Source organism: Scomber scombrus, unplaced genomic scaffold, assembly GCF_963691925.1.
Source record: "Scomber scombrus unplaced genomic scaffold, fScoSco1.1 SCAFFOLD_214, whole genome shotgun sequence".
NCBI lineage: Eukaryota > Metazoa > Chordata > Actinopteri > Scombriformes > Scombridae > Scomber > Scomber scombrus.
In genome coordinates, this window is record NW_026910115.1 from 1 (window position 1) to 12,500 (window position 12,500).

General features: G+C 46.2%; 1 protein-coding gene across 1 annotated transcript in view; it reads right to left on the reverse strand.

Moving 5' to 3' along the window:
- Window positions 1–7,487: 7,487 nt before the first annotated feature.
- Window positions 7,488–12,500, reverse strand: part of LOC133976741 (uncharacterized) — a 21,314-nt gene continuing 16,301 nt past the window's right edge. Inside the window, exons 5-7 of the mRNA XM_062414939.1 lie at window positions 9,970–10,113; window positions 9,410–9,552; window positions 7,488–7,617 (exon numbers count right to left, since the gene is read on the reverse strand). Coding sequence (XP_062270923.1) covers window positions 7,543–7,617; window positions 9,410–9,552; window positions 9,970–10,113 — 362 coding nt within the window. The 3' untranslated portion in view covers window positions 7,488–7,542. The remainder of the gene's footprint in view (window positions 7,618–9,409; window positions 9,553–9,969; window positions 10,114–12,500) is intronic.

A 12,500-nucleotide genomic window follows, 5' to 3' on the forward strand; every position in this document is an offset into this window, starting at 1 on the left:
GGAGGTTGGTCTATCCCATCATATATTACTGGGGAGGTTGGTCTATCCCACATATATACTGGGGAGGTTGGTCTATCCCATCATATATACTGGGGAGGTTGGTCTATCCCATCTATATACTGGGGAGGTTGGTCTATCCCATCATATATACTGGGGAGGTTGGTCTATCCAACATATATACTGGGGAGGTTGGTCTATCCCAACATATATACTGGGGAGGTTGGTCTATCCCATCATATATACTGGGGAGGTTGGTCTATCCCATCATATATACTGGGGAGGTTGGTCTATCCCATCATATATACTGGGAGGTTGGTCTATCCCATCATATATACTGGGGAGGTTGGTCTAGCTGGAAATGAATATTTGTACCTTTCTATCTGTGCCATGAACCAAGGATGTGCATCTTATTATTTATCATCCTACATTATTTATTTTATGATTATTATTATTTATATATATATATTTTATATTTTATTTTATTTTTCTCATCCTTATTCTTCATGTTTCTCTCTTTCTGTGTGTTTTGTTCATCTTTCTCCAGATGTTGCCTCTGCTCTGTTTGTATTAATCTGCATCTGTAAAGAAAAGTCAATAAAAAGTGAAATAATAAAAGATTCTTTTACATAATCCAGATTCTTGGGATGTTTTATGAATTTATTTATTTAGTATTTAATTGATCATCTTTGCTTTGTTTTATTTCACAATATTTGTACGTAACAATATTTTTGACATTTGACTTTGCATTGTTAACGTTTGATCTCTTATAGGTGATTGTTTGGGTTATTAATCTCTGAACCAACATGTTCAACATGTTAATAGTCAGCTGTGATACTAGTTCGTAGATTAGTTCAGATAAATATAAATAATAAAATGATGCTTTAAAGGTTGCAGATGAAAAGTGTTCAGAGTCTTTCTCCTGTTTTCTTCTGCTCTGCAAACTGAGTTTCCTCTGATCCATTATCTCCTCCACCCATCCCTCCATCTGGGTCCTCCTTCACTTAAAGCTTAATTCACTTAACCTCAACGTGTATGTGCCTGTGTGTGTGTGTGTGTGTGTGTGTGTGTGTGTGTGTGTGTGTGTGTGTGTGTGTGTGTGTGTGTGTGTGTGTGTGTGTGTGTGGGCGAGAACAGAGACTTAAGATGCAGTGATCAATACAGCAGATGAGGATCTTTCTCTCGTGTCCTTGTCTCTCATCCTGCTTTGTCTGGGACATGTCATCAAGCATGTACACACACACACACACACACACGCACACACACACACACACATACGCACACGCACACATAGGCACTCCTTTCATACGGATAGTTTACCGTAAGTGTGACTCAGCCTCTCTGACTGGAATACAGAACATCAAGTAACTGCTGCACACACACACACACACACACACACACACACACACACACACACACACACACACACACACACACACACACACACACACACACACACACACACACACACACACACACACACACACACACACACACACATCAAAGATGATGTATATTAGTCAACACCTATTTGAAGCTCACTTATTGGAAACGGATGATGTAAAATCATAGACTGTCTATATAAAGGACGTAATATCCGTGACGTCATCCATTGGTTTGTGGACTGCTGCTCGGAGGCCAATAGTATCGGATCTGAGCAGCGCCATCTTGAAAATTTCAGGTGCATGCTGGGAAAAATAAAATCATGGATTCTACTTATATGGGCATCAGGAGGAGCATGAGGCGCCCTCCTGAACCTGTGAACCAATCAACCTGTCAATCACCACGTAGCCACGCCCTAATGCAACCCTGCTTTTATCGTCACATATAAAATCAGGGAGGCCAAAATGTCCCAAATGAACATCATACTGCATTGAAGAAGGCTTTAAACTAGCGATTGAGACCATAAACACATTTTGAAAACGTTTACTGAGGTTAGAAATCAAGTGAGAAGTTGGTGAATTCTCCATTGACTTGTATAGAGACGGAAGTCCTTTTGACACCAAAACGGTCGCCCCCTGGTGGCCTTTTGATAGAATGCAGTTTTAAGTTACTTCCTGGTTGGCCTCATTTCAGAGGACCAGAACTCCCCACCTGATATTAATGGAGAGTTTGGACGAGCAGAAATGTGATCAGGTTCTAGTGGAAGAGGTTAACAAATATATTGATATATATTTATAACAACAACTAATATTACCTGTGCGTATTCTGTCATTGTGTCTCCTCGTCTCCATAGTAACAGAAATCATCTCCTCGTCTCCATAGTAACAGGAGTCATCTGTGCATAGCTAGCAGCAGGTTAATATCTGTTCTTCAGACTTATTATTTATAGACGCAGTTCCGTTAATCACAATGTGTTCTAAATAACATATTTACATTTTCTCTCTGTATTTTGCACACTGGGGTTAAAACTCCTCATATTACATTCATTATGGTAAATGTGCTAAATGGACAGCGCGTCACATCCTGGTGTGAAATGTTGTTCTCCCCTTTTACATTTAGTTAGTTTTACTTCCTGTGCCCCCCCCCCCCCCCCTCCTGCCTTGGTTGATTGCCTCATGTGTTTCACCTGTCTTGTTTCTCTCACCTGTGTCCTGTTAGTAATTACCTCATCATGTCTACATAGGTCAGGTTTTCAGTTCAGTCTCTGGGTTTTGTTCTGTGTGGTTTTGGACTATCCGCCCGTTATATTAACCATGTCATTGGGTCGGTGTTTTCTGTTGAGTTTTCTCCTGAGTTGACCAATAAAGTGTATTTTTTTCCTGACTCTGTGTCATGAACTGGCTCAAAATTCATGACAAAACCAAGGAGGAGAAACACTCCTTTAAGTTAAACAAAACCAAAGTTATTTATTTCATCAACTCATTTACATAAATTATGTAAATGAGTTAGAGTCAGGGTTGTCTGGATGGTATGGATGCAGGAGTATGTTGAGTGATAGAAATCAATCAAACAAAGAAACAAGGTTCTGCTGCTGGTAGAGAGAGACTGAGCAGGCCAGCTGGTTTTGGCCCAACCCCCGGCCCAGGTGGCCCAACCCCCGGCCCAGGTGGCCCAACCCCCGGCCCAGGTGGCCCAACCCCCGGCCCAGGTGAACCGCCTCAGCCTAATGACCAACCAGGCAGAGCAATCACAGAAACAGTCATCACAACTGTCTGCTTTCTGGGTCCAGCCGCTACGCCACCGTGACACAGCGTGTGTTATTTAGATAGATGTAAACTTTATTGATCCCCTTGGGGTAATTTAGGGTCCAGCAGCTTAATACACAAAGACATCAAAGAACAATATACTAAAAAATTAAATACAAAATAAGAAAAACAGCAGGTCTGAGGCTGTGTGATAAAGTGCAAAAATAAAAAAATAAAAGTATAGTGCAATATACAATTTAAAGTGAATTTAGTGTTATTTTGCACAGTTGAAAGAAGCAAACCTCATCGTGCCTCGTTAATCCATCAGCTTGCACGTTTTAACACACGCAGACCTTCAGTTCATCAGGCCTTATGTGTTAAATCAGCTGTGTGTCAGTTTCATTAATATTGATGCAAACCTACTCAAATAAAAGCTTAGACGTGGCTCTTTAATGTAGTATCTGATCATATGTGCTGGTGAGAATGTGGTGAGCTAGATGTGGACCATGCTCGTGTCTTTGGGAAATGGTGCAAAACATACGAGGATATAATATATATATAATATATATATATAATATATATATAATATATATATAATATATATATAATATATATATATAATATATATATAATATATATATAATATATATATATAATATTCCTCTGGACTGTAAAACTTTATCTATGTGTGATTTCAACGAGGGAAATGTTCATGTTAGTGACGTCTGGTGAAGATTTAACTGATAGTCAATAAAAAGGCTCTAACCAGGAAGTGGTGCAAACCCCCCTGATAACAACCAATGGTGATGGAGACGATGACATTTCACATGAGACTGCAGGAGGAGCAGGAGGAGCAGGAGAAGGAGGAGGAGGAGGAGCAGGAGGAGGAGGAAGAGCAGGAGGAGGAGGGGGAGCAGGAGGAGCAGGAGGAGCAGGAGGAGCAGGAGCAGGAGGAGCAGGAGGAGCAGGAGGAGGAGGAGGAGCAGGAGCAGGAGGAGCAGGAGGAGCAGGAGGAGGAGGAGGAGCAGGAGCAGGAGGAGCAGGAGGAGGAGGAGGAGCAGGAGGAGGAGGAGGAGCAGGAGGAGCAGGAGGAGCAGGAGCAGGAGGAGGAGCAGGAGGAGCAGTAGGAGCAGTAGGAGCAGGAGCAGGAGCAGGAGCAGGAGGAGGAGCAGGAGGAGCAGGAGGAGCAGTAGGAGCAGGAGGAGCAGGAGCAGGAGGAGCAAAAGTGGGACAATTTATAAACACAGACGTAAACATGATGACTCAGGAAATGAGACTCTGCTAATGTTATTGTTCTTTGTTTTATTAGTTTGTTCCTTTTCCGTGTGTGTGATGTCCGTGTGTGTGTGTGTGTGTGATGTCAATGTGTGTGATGTCCGTGTGTGTGTGTGTGTGTGTGTGATGTCCGTGTGTGTGATGTCCGTGTGTGTGTGTGTGTGTGATGTCCATGTGTGTGATGTCCGTGTGTGTGTGTGTGTGTGTGTGTGTGTGATGTCCGTGTGTGTGATGTCCGTGTGTGTGATGTCCGTGTGTGTGTGTGTGTGTGTGTGTGTGTGTGTGTGTGCTGAACAACATAAAGCAACTGTCTGTTAGAGTCTGGACTGTAAAAGACTTCCTGTGTGCTGAACCCTGAACCCTGAACCATGAACCCTGAACCCTGAACCCTGAACCCTGAACCATGAACCCTGAACCCTGAACCATGAACCCTGAACCCTGAACCATGAACCCTGAACCATGAACCCTGAACCATGAACCCTGAACCATGAACCATGAACCCTGAACCATGAACCATGAACCCTGAACCATGAACCATGAACCCTGAACCATGAACCATGAACCCTGAAGCATGAACCATGAACCCTGAACCCTGAACCCTGAACCATGAACCATGAACCCTGAACCATGAACCATGAACCATGAACCCTGAACCCTGAACCATTAACCCCGAACCATGAACCCTGAACCCTGAACCATGAACCCTGAACCCTGAACCATGAACCCTGAACCCTGAACCCTGAACCATGAACCCTGAACCATGAACCATGAACCATGAACCCTGAACCATGAACCATGAACCCTGAACCATGAACCATGAACCCTGAACCATGAACCCTGAACCATGAATCATGGAGAGACCAGGAACCTGTTTTCTGTAACTGACCTGAGGTCTTGGGTCACAGACAGGTGCAAAGTGAAGCTGAAGCTTTTCTACCAGCTTCAACTCTGCTTTTAATCAGGGAAACTGTTCCTTCCTCTTCTTACCTTCCTTCCTCTTCTTACCTTCCTTCCTCTTCTTACCTTCCTTCTTCTTCTTACCTTCCTTCCTCTTCTTACCTTCCTTCCTCTTCTTACCTTCCTTCTTCTTCTTACCTTCCTTCCTCTTCTTACCTTCCTTCTTCTTCTTACCTTCCTTCCTCTTCTTACCTTCCTTCTTCTTCTTACCTTCCTTCCTCTTCTTACCTTTCTTCTTCTTCTTACCTTCCTTCTTCTTCTTACCTTCCTTCCTCTTCTTACCTTCCTTCTTCTTCTTCTGCAGACTTTATGCAGTTAGTAACTTGCTTAATTCTTTCTCTAATGGTGCCAAAGTTATATAAATGTGCTGGTTTATGGGAACTGTGTCCAGTGTGATGCTTGTTGAGACAAAGAGCCGAGTCAGAACATTCTTGTTTAAACCCAAATATAAATATAAATATAAATATAAATATAAATATAAATATAAATATAAATATAAATATAAATATAAATATAAATATGTTCAGCAGGCAGCACAGAATGTTTTGGGCGGCGGTGATGAAACCTCAGCAGCGCTTTCCTGTCTGTAGTCTGTGATTAGCTCCTCAGTGTTGGTAGTGTTCTGGATGAGGATGCTCCCTGTGCTCCACCCTGTCCTGGTAGCCCCCCCCCCATCCTAACCCCCCCTGTCCTGGTAGCCCCCCCCCATCCTAACCCCCCCCTGTCCTGGTATCCCCCCCCCATCCTAACCCCCCCTGTCCTGGTAGCCACCCCCCCCATCCTAACACCCCCCTGTCCTGTTAGCCACCCCCCCATCCTAACCCCCCCTGTCCTGGTAGCCCCCCCCATCCTAACCCCCCCTGTCCTGGTAGCCCCCCCCCATCCTAACCCCCCCTGTCCTGGTATTCCCCCCCCCATCCTGGTAAACCCCCCCCATCCTAACCCCCCCCCTGTCCTGGTATCCCCCCCATCCTAACCCCCCCCCTGTCCTGGTAAACCCCCCCATCCTAACCCCCCCCTGTCCTGGTAGCCCCCCCCATCCTAACCCCCCCTGTCCTGGTATCCCCCCCATCCTAACCCCCCCCTGTCCTGGTAGCCCCCCCCATCCTAACCCCCCCTGTCCTGGTATCCCCCCCATCCTAACCCCCCCCTGTCCTGGTAGCCCCCCCCATCCTACCCCCCCCTGTCCTGGTATTCCCCCCCCATCCTAACCCCCCCCTGTCCTGGTAAACCCCCCCATCCTAACCCCCCCCTGTCCTGGTAGCCCCCCCCATCCTAACCCCCCCCTGTCCTGGTATCCCCCCCATCCTAACCCCCCCCTGTCCTGGTAAACCCCCCCATCCTAACCCCCCCCTGTCCTGGTAGCCCCCCCCATCCTAACCCCCCCCTGTCCTGGTATCCCCCCCATCCTAACCCCCCCCTGTCCTGGTAGCCCCCCCCATCCTAACCCCCCCTGTCCTGGTATCCCCCCCCATCCTAACCCCCCCCTGTCCTGGTAGCCCCCCCCATCCTACCCCCCCCCTGTCCTGGTATTCCCCCCCCATCCTAACCCCCCCCTGTCCTGGTAAACCCCCCCCCCACACCCCCCGAATGCTGGAAAAGAGATTAAGGACTTAAAATCAGAATGAAACTGAAACTATTTATTTCAAATCACTTTAATGTTAATCAAAGGTTAACATGGTTTATATGTGTTATACAGCATGAAACATAAACACAGTTAACACTGTAATAACTAAATATATAATGTGTGCACATGTAATAAACATTAATATAGTTCTTTCCAGACTTTCAGGACTCTGCTGTTACACTTCCAAACTCCTGTGACTAATTTCATTGAACTTTAATTAGAATCTAAACTGTTTGCACACATTCACAACCAGAGTTACGACCACTAGTGTTTATGTGCAGAAGATCAGCTGGTTGGTTAATAACAATAATATAGATAGATAGATAGATCTTACTTTATTAATCCCAGAGGGGAAATTTAAAAAGTCCAAGCAGCAATACGTGGCACAAGACAACAAACATAGAAATCACAGAAGTACACCTAGGAATATACCCCCCCCCCCCCCCCCCCCCCCCCCCCCCTCATCATTGCTGGAAGCCGTCTTTATAAAAGCACAACGAGTATAAAGATAAAAGTGAATGTGAAAAAAAAATAACAGCAGCGTAAATACAGAAGCTTCTAAACTCTCCCGATCTGACTGCTGGAGTCTGAAGCTGCTGGGACCCGACCCAACTTCTCATAGATGGCAGGGACCTGAAAAACAGGCAACCAGGTAGTCCGTTAGAATAAACAGCCAACCAGGAAGTCCGTTAGAATAAACAGCCAACCAGGTAGTCCGTTAGAATAAACAGCCAACCAGGTAGTCCGTTAGAATAAACAGCCAACCAGGTAGTCCGTTAGAATAAACAGCCAACCAGGTAGTCCGTTAGAATAAACAACCAACCAGGAAGTCCGTTAGAATAAACAGCCAACCAGGTAGTCCGTTAGAATAAACAACCAACCAGGAAGTCCGTTAGAATAAACAGCCAACCGGGTAGTCTGTTAGAATAAACAGCCAACCGGGTAGTCTGTTAGAATAAACAGCCAACCAGGTAGTCTGTTACAATAAACAGCCAAACCAGGTAGTCTGTTACAATAAACAGCAACCAGGTAGTCTGTTACAATAAACAGCCAACCAGGTAGTCTGTTAGAATAAACAGCCAACCAGGTAGTCTGCTAGAATCCAAAAACTTTTAAAAACAGGTCAGAATGAAATGTTCAAAACTCTTCATGTTTTCAGACTGTCCTATCACGACTAACCCGAACCCTGTGGATCAGGAAGTACAGCAGTCTAACCCGAACCCTGTGGATCAGGAAGTAGAGCGGTCTAACCCTAACCCTGTGGATCAGGAAGTAGAGCGGTCTAACCCGAACCCTGTGGATCAGGAAGTAGAGCGGTCTAACCAGAACCCTGTGGATCAGGAAGTAGAGCGGTCTAACCCGAACCCTGTGGATCAGGAAGTAGAGCGGTCTAACCCGAACCCTGTGGATCAGGAAGTAGAGCGGTCTAACCCGAACCCTGTGGATCAGGAAGTAGAGCGGTCTAACCCTAACCCTGTGGATCAGGAAGTAGAGCGGTCTAACCCCTAACCCTGTGGATCAGGAAGTAGAGCGGTCTAACCCGAACCCTGTGGATCAGGAAGTAGAGCGGTCCTAACCCTAACCCTGTGGATCAGGAAGTAGAGCGGTCTAACCCGAACCCTGTGGATCAGGAAGTACAGCAGTCTAACCCTAACCCTGTGGATCAGGAAGTAGAGCGGTCTAACCCTAACCCTGTGGATCAGGAAGTAGAGCGGTCTAACCCTAACCCTGTGGATCAGGAAGTAGAGCGGTCTAACCCTAACCCTGTGGATCAGGAAGTAGAGCGGTCTAACCCGAACCCTGTAGCTCCTATCATCAGTGTGTGAATGAGATGATGAGAGACGTCGGCCCTGCTGACCGATCCAACGCTGAGCTACAGAAAGGTCTCTATGGGTGATATATTAGTTCATACATTGCATTACAGATGTGTGTTTTGGTGGTTGAATAAAAGTTTGATAATTGTGTCGGTTAGTACCAAAGTACCCTGAACCATAAACCCAGCTCTTAATAATAATATAATCATTCATAATAATAATGAATCATTTGAGGCCTTAAGATACTTTCCAAACTGACAGGATTGGTACTGACGAGCCTCATCTGTGTGTAACCCTGACCCTGAGTATATACTGCAGGTCTATGAGCGGAGCATGACACTATCAACAATGTTTTTTGGGTTGTTTGCAGTTTTTTGCTTATGTTACATTTTATTGGTTATTATTGTTTGTTCTTATACATGTTTAGAAATAAATTCATCAAATAAAATCTGATGTCAGTAAACATTCCTGAAAGATGATGCAGGGCGGGTCTGTGATGCTGACACGTCTACCGAGGGTCTAACCTTCCACTTATATGTATTCAGATGTGTAGATCTAACAGTCAGAGGGTTAGGGTTAGGGTTACAGAGACATGCAGGGTAAAGAGTCACCTCCACATTCTTGCTGTTCTGATCCGAGTTCCTCCTCTTCTTCCATCTGTAGAGCAGAACAGCCGGAACCAGAGACCCGGCAGCTACGAGCACACACACAACCAGAGGCAGGACGAAGTCAGAGCCAGAGACTGTGGATGAGACTGGGAGGGAAGAGAGAGAGAGGCATGAATACACGGTCAAAAAGGAAAGCTTTGTATAATTTATTATTGACTGCTAAATACAAGTGATGTAAGAAATGAATCATCATGTGAAACATTTCACATAAAGGTTTTTATTGTCTGTAACTGAGTTACAGTGTGAAGTGATTCATGGGACGCTGAGGCGCCGCTATGCAGAGAAATTAACCTCAAAGGTCAAACATGCGTTTTACATGATCTACAAATATAAAAAATGATTTACAAAGAAGAATTTATGGTAGAAATACTTCATCAAATCCAAAAGAAATGATTTAACAGTTCTATGAATAAATACAACATTGTTCTAACTGTTAAATGTGATGTTTAGCTGCTGACTGTAAGAACTGAAACTATTATGTAGTTAAAGCTGAAATCAGAGACCTGAACCTGAGATCTGCTCTGTGGGTCCAGAGGATGAAGGTGTGAAGCTTCCTGAGCTGGACCTCTGTGTTGCTGCTGTGGAGGCTGATGGGACGGATGTGGGGAAAGGTCCGAGGGTCCAGTTTGGTTCTTCAGTGGTTGCAGCTGTGAAAACACAACGAACCAATCAGATACTCAGATATCAGAGGAGGAGGAGGAGGAGGAGGAGGAGGAGGAGGAGAGGATGAAGGCTTTGACCCACAGGAGGCGCTGCAGTTTGTTAAAAACTGTAACTACGATCATTGTTCAGCGTATTGTGTCACTTCCTGTTGCTGGTTAAGCGTATTGTGTCACTTCCTGTTGCTGGTTAAGCGTATTGTGTCACTTCCTGTTGCTGGTTAAGCGTATTGTGTCACTTCCTGTTGCTGGTTGTGTTCCTGAGTGTTTCTGCTGCTCTCAACATAATTACCTGCTGTACATTAATCATGCTCAGGCACTCTGAGCTCTCTGCTTCTTCTCACTAATCCCACAGATGTGATCTGCTAGCTGCTAACTGCTAACTGCTAACTCTAACCCTTCAGTCACCATGGTAACCGTTAGCTACCATAGTTAAGTAGCTGTGACCCATATTTACAGGTCGGTCTGTACATGTGATGTTGGACTCTCTCCAGTCTGAGAGAGGCACATGATCCAGCCAATGAACAACCAGGTTACTGAAAGAAAGGAGACGTGTTGGCAGGTTTCGCAGACTTTCTGGGGTCTGACTCATATATCCCACTTTAGGTGGTGCAGCTCTCACATCGAGTATTTACATCATCTACTGAAGTCACTAATGAGCTGCTCTGTGGGCCCAGGTATGTGGGAGAGGAAGAGCATTCAGCTTTCTGATGTGTATCCAGTTGTCTTTATCCATGGTAATGATAAGCTGTGTGTGTTCAGAACCTTTCCCAGGATAGCTGGAGCCATGTCTATCCCAATATTACACATTTTAATTCAATACATGAATAGTTGGTCTGGGCTCAGGTCTGAGTGTTTGAGCCTACCTGTAGCTTCAGGCTGGTTGGTGGTTCCAGGTCTGAGTGTTTGAGCCTACCTGTAGCTTCAGGCTGGTTGGTGGTTCCAGGTCTGAGTGTTTGAGCCTACCTGTAGCTTCAGGCTGGTTGGTGGTTCCAGGTCTGAGTGTTTGAGCCTACCTGTAGCTTCAGGGTGGTTGGTGGTTCCAGGTCTGAGTGTTTGAGCCTACCTGTAGCTTCAGGCTGGTTGGTGGTTCCAGGTCTGAGTGTTTGAGCCTACCTGTAGCTTCAGGCTGGTTGGTGGTTCCAGGTCTGAGTGTTTGAGCCTACCTGTAGCTTCAGGCTGGTTGGTGGTTCCAGGTCTGAGTGTTTGAGCCTACCTGTAGCTTCAGGCTGGTTGGTGGTTCCAGGTCTGAGTGTTTGAGCCTACCTGTAGCTTCAGGGTGGTTGGTGGTTCCAGGTCTGAGTGTTTGAGCCTACCTGTAGCTTCAGGCTGGTTGGTGGTTCCAGGTCTGAGTGTTTGAACCTACCTGTAGCTTCAGGCTGGTTGGTGGTTCCAGGTCTGAGTGTTTGAGCCTACCTGTAGCTTCAGGCTGGTTGGTGGTTCCAGGTCTGAGTGTTTGAGCCTACCTGTAGCTTCAGGGTGGTTGGTGGTTCCAGGTCTGAGTGTTTGAGCCTACCTGTAGCTTCAGGCTGGTTGGTGGTTCCAGGTCTGAGTGTTTGAGCCTACCTGTAGCTTCAGGCTGGTTGGTGGTTCCAGGTCTGAGTGTTTGAGCCTACCTGTAGCTTCAGGCTGGTTGGTGGTTCCAGGTCTGAGTGTTTGAGCCTACCTGTAGCTTCAGGCTGGTTGGTGGTTCCAGGTCTGAGTGTTTGAGCCTACCTGTAGCTTCAGGCTGGTTGGTGGTTCCAGGTCTGAGTGTTTGAGCCTACCTGTAGCTTCAGGGTGGTTGGTGGTTCCAGGTCTGAGTGTTTGAGCCTACCTGTAGCTTCAGGCTGGTTGGTGGTTCCAGGTCTGAGTGTTTGAACCTACCTGTAGCTTCAGGCTGGTTGGTGGTTCCAGGTCTGAGTGTTTGAGCCTACCTGTAGCTTCAGGCTGGTTGGTGGTTCCAGGTCTGAGTGTTTGAGCCTACCTGTAGCTTCAGGCTGGTTGGTGGTTCCAGGTCTGAGTGTTTGAGCCTACCTGTAGCTTCAGGCTGGTTGGTGGTTCCAGGTCTGAGTGTTTGAGCCTACCTGTAGCTTCAGGCTGGTTGGTGGTTCCAGGTCTGAGTGTTTGAGCCTACCTGTAGCTTCAGGCTGGTTGGTGGTTCCAGGTCTGAGTGTTTGAACCTACCTGTAGCTTCAGGCTGGTTGGTGGTTCAGGTCTGAGTGTTTGAACCTACCTGTAGCTTCAGGCTGGTTGGTGGTTCCAGGTCTGAGTGTTTGAGCCTACCTGTAGCTTCAGGCTGGTTGGTGGTTCCAGGTCTGAGTGTTTGAGCCTACCTGTAGCTTCAGGCTGGTTGGTGGTTCCAGGTCTGAGTGTTTGAGCCTACCTGTAGCTTC